The sequence below is a fragment of the Mustela erminea genome, chromosome 19 (genome assembly GCF_009829155.1).
Source record: "Mustela erminea isolate mMusErm1 chromosome 19, mMusErm1.Pri, whole genome shotgun sequence".
Lineage (NCBI taxonomy): Eukaryota > Metazoa > Chordata > Mammalia > Carnivora > Mustelidae > Mustela > Mustela erminea.
In genome coordinates this window covers 5,657,656-5,681,411 of record NC_045632.1, presented here as the reverse complement: position 1 = coordinate 5,681,411, position 23,756 = coordinate 5,657,656, and the positions used below count along the sequence as shown (strand labels likewise).

The window sequence follows — 23,756 nt, the reverse complement described above, 5'->3', positions numbered from 1 at the left end:
ACCCCTGCCACTCATACTCTTCTCTAAAAAAGAAAGAAAATGCAAATAAAGCAGGTAATATCATGGAATTTCAAGGCTGGGTGTGGATGGTTTTGCTGTTTCCTGGCAGACCTTGGACAAGTCAGCCAACCTCTTTGAGGTCTCATTTCTGTTTCAAAACAGGCTGAGCAAAATTTACCTTAGAGGGATGTTGTGAAACTACGTGGAAACTACACGTTTAAGGAGCGCTTACAACCTGTGTGCTTGGTGATATCCTCATGTTACCCTTTGTGCTTTCATACCCATTATAGTGCTCACTTCAACAGCACATATATTATACCCATTATTTAGATGCAGAAAACTGAGGCATGGAGAGGTGATGCTACCTGAAGTTGCACAGGCAGGAAATAGACAGAGAGCAGATTGGCTGACTCCCAGTCCCATGATAAACTCCTGCACCTACCCCTTCAGACCCAAGGTGGCTCATGGCCAGGGACTCACCGACACCAGGCAGAGCCTGGAAGCTGCCAACAGCCTTGAGAACACTGGAGTCCAGCAGAGTCCCGCATGCATGGAATGGAGGAAGGGGGTCTGACACCAAGTACTCCTGGGACTGCAAGCCAGGCCGGTCTTCCTTCTTTCCTTCCCTCAGCTCTGTGGGCTCAGGGCTCTACCCTTCCATAAAAGGGGACCTCTGAGGAGGAAGGGGCAGCTTGGTGGGCTGTGTGGATGTCCAGAGCTCAGGTGTGTCTTGCCTGAAAGGCCCTCAAATGTTGGGTTTACCCAGCCCAGTCAGAGGAGCAGTGAGCAGGTACATCCCACACCCAGGGCTCAAGAAGACAGAGCAGTCAGTGACCAGTGGGTGTTGGGCCCTGGTGTGTACCAGGGGTTCTGGGCACAGGAGACAGAGAGGAGAATGAGACAGAAGCTCCAGCCACTGTGGGGCACACAGCATAGGAAGACAGTGCCAATAAAAGGCCACTTGAACCACTTGCCTCAAATGGACCCCAACAAAGGGTTTGCTTGAGTCAGAACTCTTACATCCTGGCTCACACTTTCAGAGTCCAGCCCAAGTCCAGTGTCTTCTGAATATAACGCCCAGCTTCAGTGAAGTGTAAAGACTGCACATCAACACTATGGGTGAGGGCTGTAGGATCACCCACTCCACAGATGCAGAAACTAAGGCCCAGAGGAGCCAAGTGACTCACTAGTGGTCCCACAGCTAGTAGGTAGAAAAGGAGACTAAAACTGAAACCCAGAAATAAGTCCATTTCGTCCTAGAGTTCACAACATGTAAATGTTCTTTTATTTTATTTTATTTCATTTTATTTCATTTCATTTTTTATTTTGAGAGAGAGGGAGAACATGAGCAGGGGGAGGGGCCAAGGGAAGAAAGGGAGAAAGAGAATTCCAAGTAGGTTCCACACCCAGCACAGGGCCAGACGCTGGGCTTGATCCCACAACTCTGAGATCCTAACCTAACCTGAAATCAAGAGTCAAATGCTTACCCAACTGAGCCACCCAACCTCCCCACAACATGCAGAGTTTAGTCTCTGCTGTGTAGCAAGTCTCAGGACCAGGAGAATATTAATGGTTTCTTCTGACAAAACCATGGGAGAGTTCACTGGCACAATTGGCAGGGGGAGGCATCTCACAGAAACATGAAGGGCGCCCGGCTCCCTGTGGGCAGGCCTGACCCATCTTGGGCCACATATGGGGGCCAGGCCCTGGCCCACACTCTTCACAAGGAGCCTGTCACAGAAGTGTCACATAACCCTGGGTTATTTTTTTTTTTAAGATTTTATTTATTTGTCAGAGATAGAGGGAGAGAGAGCGAGCGAGCACAGGCAGACAGAGAGGCAGGCAGAGGCAGAGGGAGAAGCAGGCTCCCTGCCGAGCAAGGAGCCCGATGCGGAACTCGATCCCAGGACCCTAGGATCATGACCTGAGCCGAAGGCAGCTGCTTAAACAACTGAGCCACCCAGGTGTCCCATAACCCTGGGTTATGAGTGCCATGGGCCCCTAACAACAAACTTACACTTATTTTTGTGTCCTTAAGAGTGCAGGGGTCACGCCTAGGTGTTTGGCCTTGTCATTATTTTTATACTGAGTTTTTTCGGTCACCTTTGCTCTATGGGGCCCACAGCCCATGCTGTTGTGCAACCATCCCCACTATCTAGATCTGAGACATTTACATCACCCCAAAAGGAGACCCCCTCCCTATTAAGCATTTATTCCCCATTCTCCACAACCCTGCCCCTGGCAGCCACTGATCTGGTTCTGTCTCTATGGATTTACCTATTCTGGAAGTTTCATATAAGTGGAATCACACAATAGGTGACTTTTTAATTTTGGTTGCTGCTGAACATCTGCTTTCCTTCTGGGAGTCTCTAATTTTGGTGCATCCCAGGCCAAGGGCATCTAGAGGACCAGCCCCCGGTACAAACTCTGGCAATGACTGGGTCTCTACTGAGCATCCCTGGTAGAGAACATTCCACACGCATTGTCATACCTCTCTGCTGGCGGAATTAATGTGACTTGTGTGGCTCCATGGGGAGAGGATTCTGGAAGCTGGCACTGGTCTCCCCTGGACTTCACCCCATGGGCCTTATCCCTTTGCTGATTTTGCTCTGCATGATTTTGCTGTAATGAGTCATGGCCGTGAGCATGGAGCATGGGGCTTGATCTCAGAACCCTTAGATCATGACTTGAGCCAAAATCAAGAGTCAGGCCCTTACCCACGCCACCCAGGTGCCCCTAAACCGGTTTATTTTTAAGGACGACTTTCTATATTGCCACGACTGGGAAACTAGTATCTCTTGTCAGTAAAGGAAAAAGGGGGAGAAAGGAACTAAAATGCTGAGGGGAAAAAATTAATTTGTAGCTGCAGTGGTTGCCTGAGACTGAGGCCTATTTGTAACTTTGTAACTAGAGAGGAGTGAACGACTTGTAGTCCATGTTTCCTCCTCAGTCAGGATCACACTAGAAGGAAGTGTGGTCTGATAATGTATCTGAGGACCAGCAGAAATTATGTGGCTCCCTGGTGTCCATGCCCCACCCACACTTGAGGAAACAGACATAACCATCCCCTCTCAAGGGGCAGTTTTCACCCTTAGAAGCCTTTCTCCTCCAGTACATAAGCACTTGGCTGGCATGGGGGCCCTTGTGTGCCCAGCATCCGGTAAGGTACATGGCACCAGGCTGAAAGAAGAAACCAACACTTTTAGACAAAACTTTAATCTGAGAACCAACACACATACATGAAGGGCACTTCCACACTGGCCCACAGCAATACAGGTCAGTAGTTACAGAGTCTGTCCCTCAGCATGACTGCCAATTTTCCACAGGGCCTCTGGCCTCTCTCTCTAGTGTCAAAACTCTCATTGAACACACTCATCAGTTCAAGTTCCTGCCTCTGTGCTGCCCCTTTGGTAGAGAACAGGCCCACTGCAGAGACTACACAGTGATCGGAGGGTGGGGACCACATGCAGCGAGCTCGCTGTTCTGGCCATTTGAAAATTAGTATGTTCCCCACTGTGGTGTGGGCCCAATGGTCAGCCAGTCCGTTCCCAGTTTCAACAATAACAATCAACCAGAACAATGCAAGGTGCAAGGTTTAAAAAGCTCAAGAGCACATACTCCTAAGCTTTTTAGCGCCAAAAACATGAAAGATACCCAAAGTGTCAGTGTCTTCATTAGATTCTGTTTGTGCTTCAGGAAACCTGTCACTGGTCACTCAGAGGGTGGGACACAAAAACCCAGAGCTAAGAAGGTGTCATCAAGAGGGAGCCATGTGGTTTCACGTGTCTCAGCTGTAGAACAGGCCTGGCAAACAGCTGACCTGAAGTTCCAACAGGAAGGATGGTATCCTCTCTGGGCTCTCTAGCACTCCTCCATGGTCCCAGAACTTGCTGTGACATGAGGCAATGTGGCATTTTAAGATGTCACTTGTAAATGAATGGTACCTCTCTGTGGAAATGGGGCCATCCGCTTCCCTTTGATTCCAGAAGTTTCAAGGCCAGAGCAGGGCTTACCACATTGGTATTCCCTACCCTGGAGCCTGACAAAGCACCTGGCTTGAACAAATGGTACATGAGGAACATTCTAGCTGTCATTTCCATATACCACAATTTCTACTATCAAGCACATCTTCTGTGAACCATGTGGCAATATACAATGCAGCTTTCCCAAATGAATCCTACTGCTCCAGTACCACTAACTCCCACAGCAAACTGGGTCTCATACTGTATAACCAACTTTAAATGGGGGAAGGGAATTATGGGAAGAGGTGACATGTATATGTGGGAGGGTGTCCTTCTGCGTGGGAGGTTTGGGAGGTTAGAAGAGTGGAAAGTTCTAGCTATTTGGTGTTAGTTTACATGCTCTTCTTAGCTTCTGTGGTTTAGTTAAGAAAGTACGACAGAGCAAAGGGAAGGAAAAGTCTGAACTTTTTTAAATAAAAGAGCAAGATGCTGGGTTTTGGGAACTAAATTTAGCCAGGGCTATGTTGGAGAAAACTTTTAAAAATGAAAGCTATATGGGGCACCTGGATGGCTCAGCTAGTTGACCATCCAACTCAGTTTTGGCTCAGGTTGTATCTCAGGGTTGTGGGATCAAGCCCTGCATCAGGCTCTGTAGTCAGTGTGGAGTCTGCTTCAGATTCTCTCTTCCTCGCCCTCCCACTCACTCTCTCTAAAATAAATAAAATCTTTAAAAAAAAAAACTATCTAAAAAAAAAAAAACGAGTGACACAAGGGCACCTACCTGGCTCAATAAGAAGAGAATATGGCTCTTTGTCTCAGGGTGGTGAGTTTGAGCCCCACATTGGGTATAGATACTACTTAAAAGTAAAGTCTTTTAAAAAAATGAGGCACAACTGGGTGGCTCAGTTATTTGGGCATCTACCTTTGGCTTAGGTCATGATCTCGGGGTCCTAAGATCGAATTTCAGGTTGGGCTCCCTGCTCATGCTCTCTCACAAGTAAATATCTTTTTAAAAACAATAAAAGCCACCACATAATATTAACTGCAGTAAATAGAGGATTGCTATATATATATATATATATATATACATATATATGTATATATATATATATATATATTCGTTGTATCTCATAAGTACTTGTAGCTCACATTTGGTGGCTACTCAGTTCAAAGTGCTTATTTACATCTATTTATTTATCCTCACAACAGCCCTCTGAGGTAGGTCTTGTGCCCATTTTACAGATGAGGATGCTGAGGCCCTAGGAGGTCCCATGACTCTCCCAGGATCACTCAGGTAGCAGGTGTCAGAGCTGAGATTTCAATCAGCCAACTATCTCTACCTCTGAATTCCCATGTTCTCAACTACTGTGTTTTCATGAAACTTGTGTACAAATTTTCTAATCACTCTTTGTAGATAAAGAGATGTATTTATTTGGGGGCAGGGAGCTTACAATGTGATTTCAACTTTAGGACTCAGATGAACTGTGTTCAGATGTCTGGGGCTTTGCTGCCACCCAGTAGTAGGAAGTATTGCTACTTGTTACTTTCTAAACTCCTTGTTACCTGTAAGTGTGAACTTGCTAATGTCTGCTGAGACCTGCAGCAAAGGGCTGACAAGGTTGACACTGCTAGTTTCTCTTGGGTGTGAACCCTCTGGTGCTGACTGAGATGGGCACTGAGGCCAAAGGCTTTCCCACATATCCTACAGGCATAAGGCTTCTCCCCAGTGTGAATTCTCTCGTGCTGCATCAGATTTGCTTTCTGGGCAAAGGCTTTCCCACATTCAGCACACACATAAGGCTTCTCCCCAGTGTGAATTCTCTGGTGAACAGAAAGGCATGAGCTCTGGCTGAAGGCTTTCCCGCATTCCTGACAAACATAAGGCTTTTCTCCAGTGTGAATTCTCTGGTGAACAGAAAGGCACGAGCGCTGCCTGAAGGCTTTCCCGCATTCCTGACAAACATAAGGCTTTTCTCCGGTGTGAACTCGCTGGTGAACAGAAAGGCACGAGCTCTGGCTAAAGGCTTTCCCGCATTCCTGACAAACATAAGGCTTTTCTCCGGTGTGAACTCTCTGATGTTGAGTGAGTTGAGCACCCAGGCTGAAGGTTTTCCCACAGTCTGGGCATTTGTGGGGTTTCTCACCTGTGTGATCTCTCTGATGCTTAGAAAGGCATGAGCTCTGATGGATTGATTTTCCACATTTGTTACACTCAAAGGACTTCTTTCTAGCATGACCTCTCTGATCCTCAGTAAGGTAGTTACTGTGGGCAAAGGCTTTGTCGCACTTGTTAAACTGGAAGAGTTTCTCTGCAGTGTGGATTAACCAATGTTCTGAAAGATGTGCGCTCTCACTGAAGGTCTTTCCACATTCATTACATTTAAAGGGGTGCTCACTCTTATGGACAGACTGATGTTTGGTGAGGGAAGTGCTGTGGATGAAGGCCTTCCCACAGTTCCCACATTCATACCGCCTTGCTCCAGAGTGGATGCTCTGGTGGCGAATGAGCTGTGTACTTTGGCCAAAGGCTTTTCCACACTGGTTACATTCAAAGGGCTTCACCCTGGTGTGAACCCTCTTGTGTTGAGTCAGGTATTTGCTGCGGCTAAAGGTTTTCTCACATTTGTTACATTTAAAGTGCTTCTCGCCTATCCTTGGTTGCTCCCTCTGCTCTGAGTCCTGATTCAAGATCCTCCCGCTCTCCCCAAGTCCTTGTTTTTCTCTGGTGTGAACAGTCTGGTGGCAAGTTAGGGTGGAGCTGCAGATGAAGTGCTCACCACACTCCTGACATTCATAAGGGGTCTCCACACTGTGCATTTTCTGGTGTTGGACAAGGTGTTCATTGTGGCTGAAAGTTTCCTTGCATTTAGCACAGCTGTAGGGCTTTTCTGTGGCATGGATGGACTGGTGTCGAATCAGGTGGGAGGGCCGGCTGAAACTCTTGATGCATTTGTGACATTTGTAAGGTCGGTAACCAGTGTGAATCCTCTGATGTTCATTAAGGTGAGTGTTCCGGTAGAAGGCTTTCCCACACTCATTGCATTTGTAAGGCTTCTCTCCACTGTGAACCCTCTGGTGGATCTTTAGGGTTGAGATATTCCTGAAGGGTTTCCCACACTGATCACACTTGTAAGGCTTTTCTCCAGTGTGAACAGACTGGTGTTTGGTGAGCAGCAAGCTCCGTCTGAAGACCTTCCCACACTCCTGACACTCAGAGGGAGTGTTTGCAGTATGGATTTTCTGGTGTCGGAGGAGATATTTACGGAAGTTGAAGGTTGCCTTGCATTTGGCACATTCATAGCATTTCTGGGTGTGGGTCTTCTGATGCTGTTTAAGGTGAAACGTTTGGCTGAAACTCTTGCCACACTCACTGCATCCGTAGGACTGACTCCCTGTGTGGGTTTTCTGATGCTCAGCAGGCTGTAAGCTGAGATCCGATGGCTGGTCACCATCTTCATTCTTAGGTGGTTTTTCTCCAGTGTGATTTTTCTGATGCCACAGGTGGTGTATATTCTGACTGGAAGTCTTCCCGTACTTGGTAGACACATGGGATTTGTAGCCTGTATGAGTCATCAGAGGCACAAAGAGGCAAGAACTCTGGCTGAAACCTTCCTCATACTCTTGATGCACAGTGGGTTTCTCTCTAGTATGAATAATCCAGTGCTGGATAAGGTGGTAACTCTGGCCAAAGCTCTTCCCACATTCACTACATTTATACAGTTTCTCCTCTTCCTGGACAGTCTCCTGTCGGCTCTGGTCTAAGTCACAGCCAAAGTCATTCCCATGTTCCAGAGATGTAGCTGGTGCCGGGCTCTTTTCAGGAAGATCGTGTATCACAGAATCCTCTCCTGTGGAAAGGAGGGACTCAGGACCGAAGTCTCCCTTGAGATCATGACTCCTGCCTTCTATGGGACTTTCCTTGTTGGTAACAAAGTCAGACCTCAGAAAACTTTCTGGATCTCCTAGGAAACTATCTAACCAACTCTCGCCTACACAGGCTTTCCCCCAACTGGAGTTCCAGAGGCCATCCTTGGAAAACGTCTCCACAATCTCCTGGGAGAGTCCTTCTTCCAAGAAGTCTTGGCCCAGAAGACAGTTCTTGACCTCAGCCGGGTCTGAAAGAGAGGTAAAATGCAAATGTCTCCCATTCCCTGGGGTAAAAATTGTCAGGAGCTGCAGGGTGAAAACACAGACAAGAGGGAGAACGAGTGATGGCTCCCCGGTAAGCCTGTCCTCAAGGCAATGAAGGAGAAGGGGTCAAAGTGGTAACCCGGCTAGAACTGGCATCGCAGGAAATAAAGAGCCCACTTCCAGGATAGTTAAGCGGGGAACTGGGCAGCCACGGGGTCTCCCCTGGGAACAGGAGTCTCTCAGCAGATAGTCTCTGCCACCACCCCCGTTGGCTATGGCCTGCTTCCTCGAGAAGGGGCAGAAGATACAGATGATAATAATGCAGTACAGTTATTACTGCTGGAGGACAGATGTGGTTGGCAAAGGCACGGCTACACATGCTTGGAAACAGCGTATATTGTTAAGGTACTGGGATTCTGTGCCTGGGCCAGTCACCTATGTACAAACACTGGTGCACTCAAAAGGAGGCTACAGAGGGTCTGAGCTCACAAGCTCATGAGTAGTGAGCCAAGAACAGAGCTGCATCCTGACTGGGTGGTGGAGGCCGAGACTGAGCCATGCGGCCACTACCCTGTGGTCTCTGATTCAGAGGCCCTTCTTATATGAATGATGTGACCATGAGAAAAGCCTTCTGTGCCCCAGACAAGGCCCCTGCCTCTGCCTTTTCCCACTGGGGACATCTCAACGAGGCTAACAGCCTCAATGCCTAACCTGCTCCCCCCCAAAGGAGCTGTGGCCTAGGGGAGACCCGAACAAATGTTCTGGGCTGCATCTAGGCCTGGGCTTGCTTATTCCCAGATGCAGCCACCCACTGTGCCCTGTGGGGCAGACCTATACAAAGAGGGGTGAAACAGACTGGGGGTTCGCAGGGGTCAAGGGGCACACAAGGGGCAGAAAGGTGGACAGACTAACTCAGGGCCTGAAAGGACCAAAGAAGGAACAAAAGAAAGCCACCAGACCAGCCACATGCTGAACACTGATGGAGACGGAGACAAGACAGGTCCGCAGAGGGAGGGTCCCAACCCATCAGGACAAGCGGACAGAAGCCAGCACACAGCAGAGCAACACTCATCAACCCAGGGTCAAGATGTCTGGGTAAATGTTCTGGGTCTGCTGGAAGTTCCAAAGATGGGTGGCACACAAAGGGCCAGGTCCCACAGGCCCACTGCCCTCCCATCCCTGCCCACTCACTGGGGCCTGCTGATTCTGGGCTTTCTCTCTCCAGCACCTTCTGCTCTTCGGCGCCATCTGGCTGGGAGGTCAGTTTGGGTTTGGAGGGATCTGCAGGCAGAGAAGAGCCCTGTCATCCACCAGGACATGGAGGGCCAGCCGGCTGCATAGTGGGAACCTTCTGGCTGTCCTGCCCAGCCAGTGCTTTATTCAGCACACTGCTCCTGAGGGCCAGATATAGCACTGAGTGACTCCAGGGATACCTGCCCTGCTGGGTTCCCAGTCTGGTGGAGGAGGGACCCAGTCACAATCCAGGGCGATCAGAGCTGTGACAGCCGAGGCTGGGGATACAAAGGACCTGCCGCAGCTCTTGAGGAATGAGCGGTCTGCCAGGTAGAGAGAGGCTTGTACTTACACCGCCATCCGTGGGTCCCACATTCACCAGGGAGTGCACATCACCTGAGGCCTCCGTGGGCCGGGCCAGGATGGAGCATGCCGGGTTCCCACGGACCAGTCGGCCCCATGCTCTGCCCTCTGCAGACTGTTCAAGGAAGGGAGCAGAGTCATAATACCAGGGGGGACCGTACTACAGTGGAGGAAAAGCCCCTCCTGGCTTGAAATGAAAGGGCCATGAGCCAAGCAATGCAGGTGCCTCTAGAAGCTGAAAAGGGGCAAAGAAACACCCTTCCCTGGAGCCTCCCAAAGGATCGAGCCCTGCCAACACCCTGGTCTTCACCCTGTCAGACCCATTTTGTACTTCCAACCTCCAGAACTGTAAGAACTGTCTCACTGTGGTGTCCGTGGCAGGAGCAACCAGAGGAAGCTAGTAAGCCACTCAGACATGCACACAAGCACGCGGGGAAGTCAAGGGAAACATGCCTTTACCGGGGGCCCTACTTTAAAAACAGAAGACGCGGGGGTCTGAGCCAAGCTGCTTGTGTCACATACACCGAGCGGAGCTGAGAGAAAATCTGCAAGGCTGGCCCGTGGCTGGTGTCTGGGAACCTGGACTGGAGGAGGGTGCCTGATCTCCCGAACCAAGATGAGCGTGCCTCCATGGTCATGCTGAACTCCTGCTTTCCTGCTGGGAATCTAGAATCCCGTCATGTTCCAGGCAGAGGGCGTGTCTGTGACCAGCCCCCAAATAAAGACTATGGGAGCTGGGTCTCCTTAACACGTGTTTCCTGGTAGACATTTCACAGGTGCTGTCACCTCGGTAAGCATCCTGTGGGAGTCACAGAAAGAGGGCTCTGGGAGCTGGCTCTGGTTTCCCCTGGGCCGCCTGTGCTGGGTCCTTTCTCTGTCCCATGTCGTGGCTAGGAGTACGACTACATGTTGAGTCCTCCCGCCCTTGGGGAGCACCCGTCCCAGCTGCGGGAGACAAAGCATCAGGGGAGCAGTTAGCAAGTGCAGGGGGGGTGGGCGAGCAGAGCAGAAGACAGAGAAGGACTTGCTCACAGGCCGTCCTGGGGACAGCGAGGGAATGAGTCTAGCAGAGGGGAAGGCAGATGCGAGGACCCTGTGTGTCAGCTCAACAAGGACAAAGAGGAAAGTGCTGACGAGGCCAGAGGGGCAGATGGAGGCCAATCAGGGTCTCTCAACCTCCTGACATTTGGGGTTGGATAATCCTCGGCTGTCGGGACTGTCCTTGCATTCCAGGACGTGTGGCAGTGAGCCTGGGCCCACCCCCCATTCCCAAGGGCCGACAATCAGCAAGGGCATTGCCAATGTCCCCAGAGTGGGGGTTGTGGCCAGAACCACCCGGCTGAGCAATGTTGGGCCACGTCATGCTTGTTCTTTGGTGCTCAGGAGCTGGGAGTTTATCCAGGGAGACAGGAGCCACTGGGTAGGGCAGTGACTGGGCCCCCAGAGCTGGAGGGGACACTCACTTAGAAGGAAAATGTTCTGGTAGTTGTCCAGCGCTGTGTCCCAGAACAGGTCCCCCTGGTCCAGCCCTAGGTGCTCCCAGTCCAAGGTGAAGTCCATGGCTGCATCCCCAAGAGGTGCAAATTCCTGAAATGTGACACGCCATCAGTGACACTGGGACTGGAGTCAGGGAGGGACCCAGTGGCTTACTCCATGCACCCCGCTGTCAACATACCAGGCCTTTAACAAAAATCATCTTCTGAAAAGCCTGAGACTTAAGGGACTGGGGCATCCCCATATTTTATAGGTGAGATATGGAGTCTTAGAGAGGGGACGTGAGATCCCCTCAAGGTCACACAGGCAGGACTTAAATCCACTTAAAGCTGCCTGTTGCTTAAATCTATTTTTGCTTTTGAGTGTTCATTCTGGGGCTCTTGCTTTGAGTGTTCATTCAAGATTTTAAGTTCTTATGGAAATTTTCAAACAAATACAGAAGTAGAGATTTGCAGGTGATAGACCTCCATGTACCTATAACCCAGCTTCAACCCCTGATAAGATTGGTCTATTTTGTTCATTAAAGGTTTTGGGGGGAGGGGGAGCAAAATATTTGAAAATGAATCCCAGGCAGGATCTGATTTCCCCTGTGAATACTTAAATATTTACAAAAGAACTCCTTAATCACTGACTACCTAGACCATATTCAATGTCTGAATGCAGATTTGTCTAACATCTCAGTGGTGTTTTTTTTCCTTTTTTAATTGGTAAAAAAACAACAACAACAACAAACAAAACAAAAACAAAAACAAAAACAAAACCCACAACAGCAAAGTGCCACTTCGTCCAGTGGCATTAAATGCTCACATTATGAGGCCATCACCAGAACTTACTTAGTCTTGCAGAACTGGAAACTGTTCCCTTTATTTTTTCTAAGATTTTATTCATTTAATCATTTGTCAGAGAGCACAAGCAGGCAGAATGGCAGGTAGAGGCAGAGAGAGAAACGGGCTCCCCACTGAGCAAGGAGCCCGATGCGGGACAGGATTCCAGGACCCAGGGATCACGACCTGAGCCGAAGGCAGCGGCTTCACCGACTGAGCCACCCAGGCATCCCAACTCTGTACCCTTGCTCAGTCCCATGACCCTGAGATCATGAGCTGAGCCGAAACCAAGAGTCGGAAGCTTAACTGACTACACCACCCAGGTGCCCCTACAGGGATGTCTGACCTGAGAATGGAACCTGAGTCTCTAGCTGGGCTTGGCACTTGGCCCCACTACCTTCCCCTGTGGATGACCACTGGCAAGTAAGTCACATGCCCCTTCTGAACCCTGATTCCTACCTCATTAGTAAAATGGGACTAATGAGCCCCATGGCACAGGGCTACTCCAAGAAGCGACCGAGTCCTCCTACCACGTAGGAAGGACCCAAGCAAAGGAACCAAAGGACAGTTCCACGCCTCTCCATCCCCATCACATGTCTCATCCAGGAGTCCTCATTCACCACCTCCTTGAAGGCTGGATTATCCCATTTACAAAAGACTGAGACCCAGAGAATCAGATTCACCTGCCCAAAGTCACACATTCTCTAAGTGGGGGCAAAGGAGCAAGAGCCCCAGCGGCATGACCCTAGGATGCCAACCAGTTAGAGGCATGACTCTGTAGTCTGTCAGACCCCCAGATCCAATTCTGGTTCTGCTATTTATGAACCGTGGGATCTTGTTATTCCATATCTCTAAGGCCTGGTTTCCTCATCTCTAAAATACAGCTGCTGTGGGGATGCAGCGAGCCAAGGCCTGTCTGCACAGCAGCACCCATCGGCCAGGGACCACTGCACACCTGCTCCAAGCCTGCCTCACACCAGGCACCCAGCAGAGAAGTCTAGTCCTTATGGGATTTAATCTGGGTGAGTCCTACTGATATTTGTGGAAAATGCTTTGAAAAACTCTTAAGAATTAACAGTCAACACACACACATGAGTATGTTAAAAAAAAATGCTCATCTTCAGAGGATGATAGTAAGGAACTGATCTTATATTGAAAATTGGTAAATAGGAGGAAAGAATCAAGCATTTATCCCACCTCTGCTATACGAACTGTACCAGTGGGTTACCAAATAGAAGATGAAAGGGGGTATCTTTTTTTTTAAGAGAGAGAGAGAGTGTGTGTATGCAGTGGGGGAGGGGCCGAAGGAGAGGGAGAGAGAGAATCTCAAGCAGACTCCACGCTCAGGGCAGAGTCCAATGCAGGGCTTGATCTCACAACCCTGAGATCATGACCTGAGCTGAAACCAAGAGTCAGACACCTAACCAACTCAGCCACCCAGGCGCCCCCAGGGAGCTGTCTTTTTATAAGAGTATTCCAACTAATGAAAAGGAATGAGGGAATTAGAGCACCACCATCTCACAAGCCATGAGGAATGCAGAGATGAGAGCATAAGGGTGTCTGCCAGGATCAGAGAGAGAGAGAACCAGACATTGTGGGCCTCCCCAAGTTCTACCAAAAGGATTAGCTGAGACTGATCAAGCCTCTGAATCCACCCACCAACTAAGAGCGTGCTGAATGGCAGCAAAAGTATGTAACCAGAAAAAAAAAAAAAAACCAGACTGGGAAAATTCTACAGACCAAACAGCCCTGGTTCTTCAATGGACAAACTACTAAGAACAGAACAGGACAGAGGAGGAACCTGTATGTTAAGAAACCCCCCCCCAAAAAAAAGCATTAAAAAAAGAGATGGGGCAAAAGGGACATGCATTTGGGTGATAAAACTATTGTTCAAAAAACCAGAAGGAAGGAGCACCTCGGTGGCTCAGTAGGTTGGGTGTCTGGTCTTGATTTGAACTCAGGTCATGATCTCAGGGTGGTGGGATGGAGTCCAGCATTGGGCTTCGTGCTGGGCATGGGGTCTGCTTGAGATTCTCTTTCTCCCTCTGCCTCTCCCCACCTCCCCCCCAACACCAACTTCTCTAAAGGAAATGATGACTACAAAAGTCAGGTTATTTATGGGGACACAAGAGGGCTGGGATATAGCCCACTGAGGGCCTCCAGGATGGCCAAGATCTCACTCTTAACCCGGTTCGTGTTTGCCTTCACTAAGTCATTCATTTGACGTGCATTTCTGCATTTGTGCTTTATTTTACAACACAGATTTCGGGACACATTGGTGGCTCAGTCGGTTGAGCATCTAACTCTTGATCTCAATTCAGGTCTTGATTTCAGGGTCATGAGTCCAGGCCCCATGTTGGGCTCCATGCTGAGTGTAAAGCCTACTTAAAAAAATAAAAATAAAAATAAAATAAAATAAATTTAAAAATTAAATTAAATTTAAAAAATACAACAGAAAGATTTCTCAAAAATTAAGCATATTAATGAAGCATATTCTCAACAGGTTCCCCCTCCTGGAAAATGTTTAAAGGTGGAAGGGCAGAGGCAGGGAGACAAGCAAAAGGACAAATTTCATGATCCAGGTGAGAAATGAAACAGGAATGGGGGAGGGTGAGATGTAGCATTTTGATGACAGTGCTGACACTTCCCAAGAGATCAAATATAGCAAGTGAAAGAGAGGGACCCAGACATCGCTAAGATTTTAGCCTGAGCAGCTGGAAGGACAGAGTTGTAGCTTCTGGAGATGTGAGAGAAGCAGGTTTCAGGGCAGAGTCTGAGTTTGGTTTGGTACAAGTTAAGTTTGAGATACCCTTTTAGACCTTAGACATAATGATCCCCTAAAGACATCCATGTTCTAATCCCCAGAACTCACGGCTATTACTTTGTACGGCAAAAAGGACACACCTGTAAAGGGTCCTAAGAAGGGGAGGATCTCCCAGATGATCAATGTGGGCCCTAAGTGTCAGGACCAATATCCTTATGGGGGCAGAAGGAGTCGAAGGAGGGAGAAGGCAAGGTGATGATGGATGCAGAGGTCAGAGGGATGGGACCCCGAGTCAAGGGAACACAGGCCCCTCTAGAAGCTTGCAAGAGGCATGGAAGGGATTCTCCCCCACAGCCTCCAAAACAAAGGAGCCCTGCTGACACCGTGACTTAGACTTCTAGCCTCCAGAACTAAGACAATAAATTTCTGTTGTTCAAGGCAGTTTGTTACAGCAGCCCTCGCAAACAGACCCGCTTTCACCACACCCCCCCATAACATGTGAGCTACAGGACGGCAGGGACCACATCAGCCAGTTCCCTAGTGTGTAGATACAGCGCCTGGAACAAAGCCCACTCATAGGAGGCACGTGGAGGCACGCAGTCCGGGCAGCTGTTTTGGGACAAGGCCGGAGATGACAGATAGTGGGGTTCAGAGATGGCAACAATAAACTGGGTCCTGATCACACTGGGTGAGCTGGCGGATCAAGCCAGCACCCGCGCTGGCCTTTCCAGTTATGTGCGCTAGAATCTGCTGGCTGTTTAAACTGGGTTGAGTCAAGTGTTCTTTTATTTGTAGCTGAAACTGTTGGTATCTCTACCCTGTTGGAAGGGGTTAGCCAAAGAGATTTTCTCAGCGGGCGCCCGATTATAGAGTCCCAAGGAGTTCCTTTCCTGGACTCCTCGACCTTGAGGGACAGCAGCACCCCTGAAATGGTGATGGAGGATGTGGGAAGACCCTGGCCTTGATCCATGGGGCACTAGGGAGCCACGAAGAGTTTTATACTGGACGGTGACAAGGTGAGAGCATGCATTCATTCCTTCAACAGTCATTTCTCTTGTGTGCCAGAACCCTCTGAGAAGGCTGGAGGCATAGAGGTGTCAGACCCGGTACCTGACCTGGAGGGGACACTCAGGGATGCTGATAGTGAGCATAAGGAGATGACAGGGCTGTGACAGAGGGCAGTATCCAGGGCTGTGTCCGGAAAAGGGTGTGAGAACATTGCCTTGGAGTCAGGGAAAGCTTCCTGATCAGGTGAGATATTCAAGTTGGGCCGTTAAGGATAAGCAGGTACTTACCAGGGAGAGGAAGGTTTTCATTCATCATTCAAGCAACACCTCAAGAACTCCCGTGTACCAGGCCTGTGCTGGTCCCTGGGGGCCCAGAGGTGAATCCCAATCAGTACCCGTCCCCAAGGAGCACCGTGTGTGGTGGGGCTGCCGGACAGGGGCAGGGACAACCACATCCAGGTGGGCCTGTGCTGCGGGGAGACAGCAGGGGGTGCTAAGGGAGAGCAGAGCAGATCTGGGGAGAGCTGACACCCAGAGAAGGTACAGGGATTGAGCTGTGTCTTGAAGGCTGTGGAAGACACCCTGACGGCGGGCAGGGTATTCTGACAGAGGGTGGAGCCAGAGCAGAGGCTGGGAATCTGGAAAGTACAGTGGAACATTTTACCACCAGGCCAAGAAGGGAGTTTAGAAGGGAGTTTTGGTTATACAGGGAAGCAGAGAAGATGCTGTAAGGGGTGAGATCACACAGGATCGTGCTGAGAAATGTGGATTTCATCTTATAAGCAGCAAGGATTCCTGGAAGGAATCCACAGGGGAGTGACAGTATAACAAGAGAATCACTTGGGGGCCACCAGAGGAAAATGAGCCCAGAATAAAGGCAGGTCAGCTGTGCACGCTCTGGGGATGACCAATTAGGATGGAGGGGCCCTCAACTCACCACAGTCACAGCCAACTAGGGCCCAGCAGCTTGGAGGTCTCGTTCAAGCTCCCTCTCCTTTTCCTCCACGTTCCCCACTGGCAGGGCTGTAGGGGGGGATAAGGGAACTGGGGCAAAGTCTCCCTTCCTCTGAGGGCTGACTCCCTGGCCATGCTGGATGAGCCCCAAAATGTCCAGAAGTAGGAGGACCAGGCAGAATGTGAGTCTCCCTGCAGGAATCACAACAACAATTTTGTACTTATTGAAACTCCCCCAGCCCCCCATTTCCACTGTGCTTCAGAGCCTACAAAGCGACTTCATGACCATCCTTGGCACTTGTTAGAGTCCAGGTGCATGTTTGGGAGAGATGCCGACTATGGTGGTGGGACCTTCGATTAAGGTGATGGGACTTCCTGTCTCGCTCACTACAGCACAGTAAATAGTTCTTACACATTTTTTGACAGAATGCAAAGTCTAATTGAACCCCTGGGATGACACTTCTGGGATTTCGAATGACCATCTCTAGGATATAAGTCCAGATGAGTTGGCCTCCAAAACTTGCTATTCTACAATAGCAAGATTTCTCCAACTTTTTTTTTTTTTTTAACCATGACCCACAGGAACAAAGACAATATATACCATTACTACTCATTCACATGCATAACTGAACAAAAGCTTCATAAAATAATACTGAATCCTATAAAGCAAAATGTACCAGGATCTTTTCTATTTTACTTCATTTAAAAAAAAAAAAATATATATATATATATAATGGACACTGCCCATTGAGCTATTTTCTTAACCCATAATATACAAAATACTGTAGCATAGGGCTTTTTACACATCGGTAGCCACTGTGACCTTCCTAGTTGGCACGTATCTGTGGAGTGATGAAAACACCCCCAGTCACAAAGCAGCAGGACTTAATGATGGGCCCACAAGTCTTAAGCCTCTGGGCCCAGATGTGCTTCAAAGTTCAGAAATGTTCAGATTTTTTTTAGAAGGTGATATACCATATATACAATATATTTCATTAAATTTCACAGTGCAGTGTGGGATAGGCAGCATTTGGTAATTGAACACATCGATATTTCATGTGAAGGGTATAAATATTCACTCTAGGTAGGATAAAGGTTGTAACTCTTAGCAGTTCCAATCAGCAGATACCAAATTTATGGAAAAAATATCTCCAAGACTTTCCAGATTTTGATTGCAGATAAGGCAAAGTAGCAGACTTGTAAGTGCTAACATTTACTCATCAGTGGTTTTCCTCACATGACAGAGGTTAAGTCTCAACTTGTAAGTATAATTTGGTCCACAGATGTGATTTTTTTGCCCACAGTGCTGGCAGATAGGTTTTGAAAGAAAATTAAGTAGTCTCAAACTTGAAAACTGGGAAATTTCGCTTAAAAATTTTATTTCCAGGGGCGCCTGGGTGGCTCAGTGGGTTAAGGCCTCTGCCTTCGGCTCAGGTCATGATCCCAGGGTCCTGGGATTGAGCCCCGAATGGGGCTCTCTGCTCAGCAGGGAGCCTGCCTCCACCTCTCTCTCTGCCTGCCTCTGCCTACTTGTGATCTCTGTCAAACAAATAACTAAAATCTTTTCTTTAAATTCTATTTCCAGTTTCCAAAAATTTCTAGGATTTGGCCCACTGAGCTGTTTATTGGTACCTATTTAAAGCTATCTCCCTTAGATGGGGCACACGCTCCGTTATGCCCCCACAGTCCTCCTCCAGTTGGGTTCTCTCCTTTAACTTCTCTGTCTGACTCTCAGAGACATCTGAGTTTGAGACCTGTCTACAGTTTTCACATCACGTTCTGTCCATATCTCATACACTCTAAGCTCTGGGACAGAAGAAACTGGAGCCTGACTGTGAAGCTCAAGGTCACCCAGCCTGTCAGAATAACTTGAGCCAAACAACTACAGGACTGAAAAATCTTGGGCCCTGGAGTTGGGAAGTCTTGCTTCTTCTTAATGTGGGGCCATGGCTAGATCTAGATCATTCATGCTCTCTGCGTCTGGTTACCACGTGCACAAAATGGAACAAATTATAAGATCCACAGTGCCCTATCTGTAATTCTAAAAACCGAAAAGAGTTCTGAAAAACAGAACTTTATTCATAAACTGACAGCAAAACAGAACCCTTCACACTATTGTGAAGATACACGCCTTTCCCAGCGGAAATAATCAATTTCCAAGAATTGTCCCAGATCCCTCTGGGGTATGCCTAACTATGAAATATGCACCCTATTAACTTTTTAAGCTCTGAAAAATTGTGATTCCCGAGACGCTTCCAAGGGAGCCGATAAAAGCGAGGAGCTGCCCTTGGCACAGTTGCAGAGATCCCAGCAGGAAATCCGAGAACAGCGCGGCGCCTGGCACGCAGGAGGCGCGCTCAAATGTGAAGCGGAGCGACCTCCTGAAGAACTCCCATTCATTCGTCCCTCGAGATCTGCCCCGCTTCAACTTTGGGCAATTCAACGCCTCCTTCGGCCTCAGACTCCTCAATCAAAAGTAAAATAAAAATTTAACCGCTCCTCTCAAGGGCTCCATCAGCGAGAGCCCGACCCAGAACAGGTTCTGAAGCGACAGCCTTCAAGACCCTATCTAGACACCTTACCGTCCAAGACCGCGCACCCTTTGCCGAAATCGCCCCGTGAAGGTTCCGTCACCCTTCAGGAAGGACTGAACACCCAAGCGTCCGGAGTACGCAGCAACACCAGCCAAGGCGTCCCCTCACCTGAAAGACTGCTCCGCCGGATTAACAGATGCGACTCCCGCCCGGAGGGAAACGCCGACCCAACTCCCCTCACTCGCGCCTCATAACCACTTCCGCCGCCGCGTGAATTTCCTCAAACTACTCCACCGAGGAGACTCCGCACCGGCTCGAAGACTCCGTTTCCCAGAACACTGTGCGAGCTCCTTTCCTAGTCTTCCTATCTCCACCCGCTTCTTGGCCTTAGAGGTTCCGCTGAGCACTCTGGGAATAGAATAGAAACAAAATCGGGGCTAGGTGGCCTGTGGGTATTGTAGTTCAGTTTTTACACTGTTGAAGGCGACCGAGGATTGCCATGGGAACGCGTTGAGAGGGCAGTTCCTGAAAAGACGCTTGGACGTAAGGGGCGGAGTTAAGGCGGGAAAATGATAATATGGCCTTTCTCTGATAGGCGGAGAGATGCCTCATGCTTCATCCCTCCTTATGATTGGCTCCAGGTTAGCACATGCGCAATAGAACCAGGAAACTTCCAAAAGAGGGTGGAATGGGGGTGAACGATGAGGAAATAATCTCTCCCCGGCACAGCCCGGGGGCCATCTGGTTGTCAGCAGCGCCTGCGCGGGAGCTGTCCTCCCTCCGGGTGGAGGATGCGCGCGCAGCGCTTTCGGCCATCCGGAAGTTTGCGTAGGACAGCTAAGGTGAGTCCTACTCTTTGGGAAGGGTAGGAGAATTTGGCCGCAGCCGTCTGGCTCCCTATCCCGGTCACGGAGTCCAGAGGTGAGGGGAAGGTGAGGCGGAGCAGGGGGAGGTCTCCCGATCCACTGACCGCAGTCCAGTAGTGGTGCCTATGCCGTCTGCACGATCCTTTGTGGAAGACAGAGTCCCCGGGGGCAGGGCTCTGGATGAAAGAAACTTCTGGCGGCCGGGATAACTGCCCTGCCCTTGCGACCCCTGCAAGCCACTTGTTGACTCTTGGTGGTCGTGACTACGACCGAGGTGGGCGGAGCTAGTGAGGAGTTTGACAGGTGCCCCTCCTTGGCACTACGTCATCCCTGGTTTCTTTTGAGGGCGGGGCCTAGGCGAATCCGGGTTATCTCAACACCTGTCCCTCCTGCTGGGAGGTGGAATCCAGCCTTTAGCTCTTCTGCTGTGCTGTGGCTGAGAACATGCCAGGACGGAAGCAATTTTTTTTTTTAAAGATTTTATTTATTTGACACAGAGATGATCACAAGTAGGCAGAGAGGCAGGCAGAGAGAGGGGGAAGCAGGCTCCCTGCTGAGCAGAGAGCCTGATGCAGGGCTTGATCCCAGAACCCTGAGATCATGACCTGAGCCGAAGGCAGAGGCTTAACCCACTGAGCTACCCAGGTGCCCTGATGGACGTAATTCTTAACACAGAGATGTTCAGTAAATATTGTTGAATAAATAAAATAAATGGGTGAATGAATGATAAAGACCCCTGAGTGTTGGAGCCTTGGGTTTAAGTCCTAGCCATGTGATCTTCAACTGGTGACTTCACTTGGAAACTCCCTTCTTCCATCCGTATTTCTTGAGCGTTTTCTATAGCACTAAATTCATCTGACCTGTTAAACTGTTGCTCATTTGTGTATTAATGTCCCCTTCTGACACTAGAATGTGAGCTTTCTCCGGTCAGGAGCCTGTTTGTTGCCTTTGCTGCTGTATCCCAGTGGTCAGCACATATCAGGCGTTCAAGTGAATGATTACTGAATGAATGAATGAACTTAGCACATGCTGGCTATGTTGCCAATGATCAATAAACACTAACCTTATATGTGAAGTGGGCCTGAGTCAACCTCTCCACTTTCATTCACTTACAGGATACTGTTAAGATGGAGTTGCCAGCCCAGTGAATCTGAGGGCCAGACCGTGACCCCTTAAAGGTACCATCCCCTCAGGGACATGCCCCTTAAGGCCTTTTCCCCATCAACACCTGCTACTATTCCATCTCCTCCATGTTGCTGCTCTCAGACTTCACTCCTAGGAGGAAGGTTATCATGGACATGGCAGGGTCACTGAGTTAGACTTTTGCCCCGCCCTAGAGGCCATCTTTAACCAAGGCACTTGGCACTGGGGAAAATTCCACATAAAGCAAAGCCACTTAAAAATGCCATGGATTTTCATTTTTTAAATTTTTTATTTATTTTTTAGAGAGAGCATGAGCAGGGGTGGGGGCAGAGGGGCAGGAGAAGCAGACTCCCCGCTGAGCAGGGAGCCTGTTCCAGGATTCAGTCCCAGGACCCCTCGATCATGACCTGAGCCGAAGGCAGCTGCTTCACTGACTGAGCCATCCAGGCATGCCCGGATTTTCATATTTCTCATTTCATAAGTAACCTAGTAAAGTTCTAGTATGCTAGTCTGTTGAGGCTAGACTACGCTGCAGTAGCAGCAGCCCCCAAATCTCAGTGGCTTAACCCAAATACAATTTTCTCACTAAAAACAAAGTCTGGAACAGCTCCTTAGGGTAGCCACCCTCTAGACAATCTTGATCTTGTGGCTCTGATGTCAACACCAAGGCTTCAGGTTTGTTGTGGCCTAAAGGGAGAAAGGGGAAGTGGAGGTGACTTCTCCAGCTTAACAAAAATACTCACCAGTATTTGTACCTTCGAGAAGGTAGAGATGTCCTTTTAAATGTCATGATGAGGACAACAAATTATCAAGTGACACAACCAGTCAGAATTACAGGTTTCGTGGAGGCTAAAGGATACTTGGCGACAGTCTTTGGTGTCGGGTGTCGTACACCACTTGTTTGTGTGAAATGAAGGAAGGGCGACTCTTTCCTACAGGAAAAAAATGGTTTCTGCTTTTCTGCAGACCAACAGGAGGAGGAACCCTTGTCCCCTCTCGCTGAGATTTCTTTCGTTCACTGTCTGGATGGCATAGGGTTTTCAAGGGCAAGCACTAGAATTCCATAAGTCAGCACCAAGAGGAAATGGGGAGGCCTGCGAGGCTCAGGACTTATGGACAGAGAAAGGGAGAAATGGAAACATTAACAACTGAAATATAAGTTGGACACAGGGCATGATACAGTAATAACATCCACTACCATAAAAGGCTTTCCGTAGGCCAGGTCCTGTTCTCAGCAGGGGTGTGGGACTCAATCTTAGGACCTGAGATCATGACCTGAGTGGAAACCAAGAGTCAGACGTGTAACAGACCAAGCCCCCTAGGCACCCCATTCTCACACCTTGATATCAGACTTCTAGCCTCAAAAATTCTGAGAAAATTAATTCCTGTCCTTGAAACCACCCAGGGAGTGGTGTTTAGGGAGGGTAGCCCAAGCAAATGAATACTCCTGCCCTGTCCTCCTTTGTAGTGGGTTCTATGTGTGATTTTGGTCTTGATTTTGACAAGTTTTAGGCAATATTCCAGAGACAGGCAAGGCCTGGAGGACAGTGCTATGAAATCCAGTGTCTCACTAAGTACGTCAGGATGAGACCCACTGCATAGCTCTAACCAACTCTAAAGCCCTGGTGGCTTCATGTGACATAAGTTTATTTGCTGATCCTGAGATTCCAATGTGGACCAGGCCACCCTCCTCCATTTTGCAGCTATGCCCCCCAGAGCATGCCACCCCCAGAAGTCTCCAAGCTGCGGGCTGGTGGACGGAGAAGGAACTCCAGCTTTTCACAACCTCAGCTGGGAAGTGACTTCCACTCACATGCCATTGGCCAGAACTAGTCACGTGGCCCCAATCTGCTTGGGATGGGGGTTTTGTGTCCGAGAAGTGTAGGGGAGAATGTGGGTGATTGGCCAGCTTTCACCTTCTCTCCCATCCCTGTCGTGGGTTCCAAGAAATGAACATCACAGATGATGGCAGAAAACCCTCCGTGCTCCCACGCCTGGAGCAGAGCTCCTACATGATGTCCGTTAACTCAGAGGCACGACCGTGTTGCATTTTTCTGCTTTTCACCACCACCACCACCACCACCCACACACCCATCACCCCCCTGCCCAGGCCACAAGGGAGAGAGGAGTGGCTGGAGGCTGAATCCAGGGGACAGGAATTCATTTCCAAAGTGGCCACTTCCTAAGACAGTCTGCTCCAACAGGATAACTTTCCTCCCTTTTTCAGTCTGGTAACCACTGGGAGCGCAGGTGATGACTCACTGGTGGTGCGTTTGGTTTTTGCCTTCAGCTTCCTGTTCCCTCCCTCCACTTCTTGTTTTCTAGCATGTTCACCTTCTGTCCAGACTGTGGCAAAAGTATTGAAGCCTCATTCAAATTCTGCCCCTACTGCGGAAAACCTTTGTCCTTAGCAGAGCATGAAGGGTCCCAGACCTTTGTCAGACCGCGTACGTCATCCTTCCGAGGTAAGAACCAGGCCTT

At 49.2% G+C, this 23,756-nt stretch overlaps 2 protein-coding genes across 8 annotated transcripts in view; one reads left to right on the top strand and one right to left on the bottom strand.

Annotated features, from left to right (window-relative positions):
• Positions 1-4,918: 4,918 nt before the first annotated feature.
• ZNF473 (zinc finger protein 473) lies at positions 4,919-19,772 on the bottom strand. Of its 4 annotated transcripts, XM_032325822.1 has the most exons (5): positions 19,435-19,772; positions 16,716-16,801; positions 11,153-11,276; positions 9,285-9,374; positions 4,919-8,077 (listed from the first exon to the last, which is right to left on the bottom strand). In XM_032325822.1, the coding sequence occupies exons 3-5, from the start codon at positions 11,247-11,249 to the stop codon at positions 5,496-5,498; spliced, it is 2,769 nt and encodes a 922-aa protein (XP_032181713.1). In that variant the 5' UTR covers positions 11,250-11,276; positions 16,716-16,801; positions 19,435-19,772; the 3' UTR covers positions 4,919-5,495. The 4 variants fall into 4 exon arrangements, with proteins under 4 accessions (XP_032181713.1, XP_032181712.1, XP_032181714.1 ...); XM_032325821.1 differs by lacking the exon at positions 16,716-16,801 and having other exon boundaries at positions 19,435-19,771; XM_032325823.1 differs by lacking the exons at positions 16,716-16,801; positions 19,435-19,772 and adding an exon at positions 19,315-19,427.
• A 156-nt stretch (positions 19,773-19,928) lies between these two features.
• The window catches only part of VRK3 (VRK serine/threonine kinase 3), a 33,553-nt gene continuing 29,725 nt past the window's right edge, over positions 19,929-23,756 (top strand). For 2 of the 4 annotated variants that reach the window (XM_032324557.1, XM_032324556.1), the window contains exons 1-3: positions 19,929-20,108; positions 21,248-21,310; positions 23,601-23,740. In XM_032324557.1, the coding sequence (XP_032180448.1) occupies positions 23,602-23,740 (139 nt within the window). In that variant the 5' untranslated portion in view covers positions 19,929-20,108; positions 21,248-21,310; position 23,601. Of the gene's footprint in view, positions 20,199-21,247; positions 21,311-23,600; positions 23,741-23,756 lie in introns of all 4 variants that reach the window. The other 2 variants (XM_032324558.1, XM_032324559.1) reach the window with 2 other exon arrangements.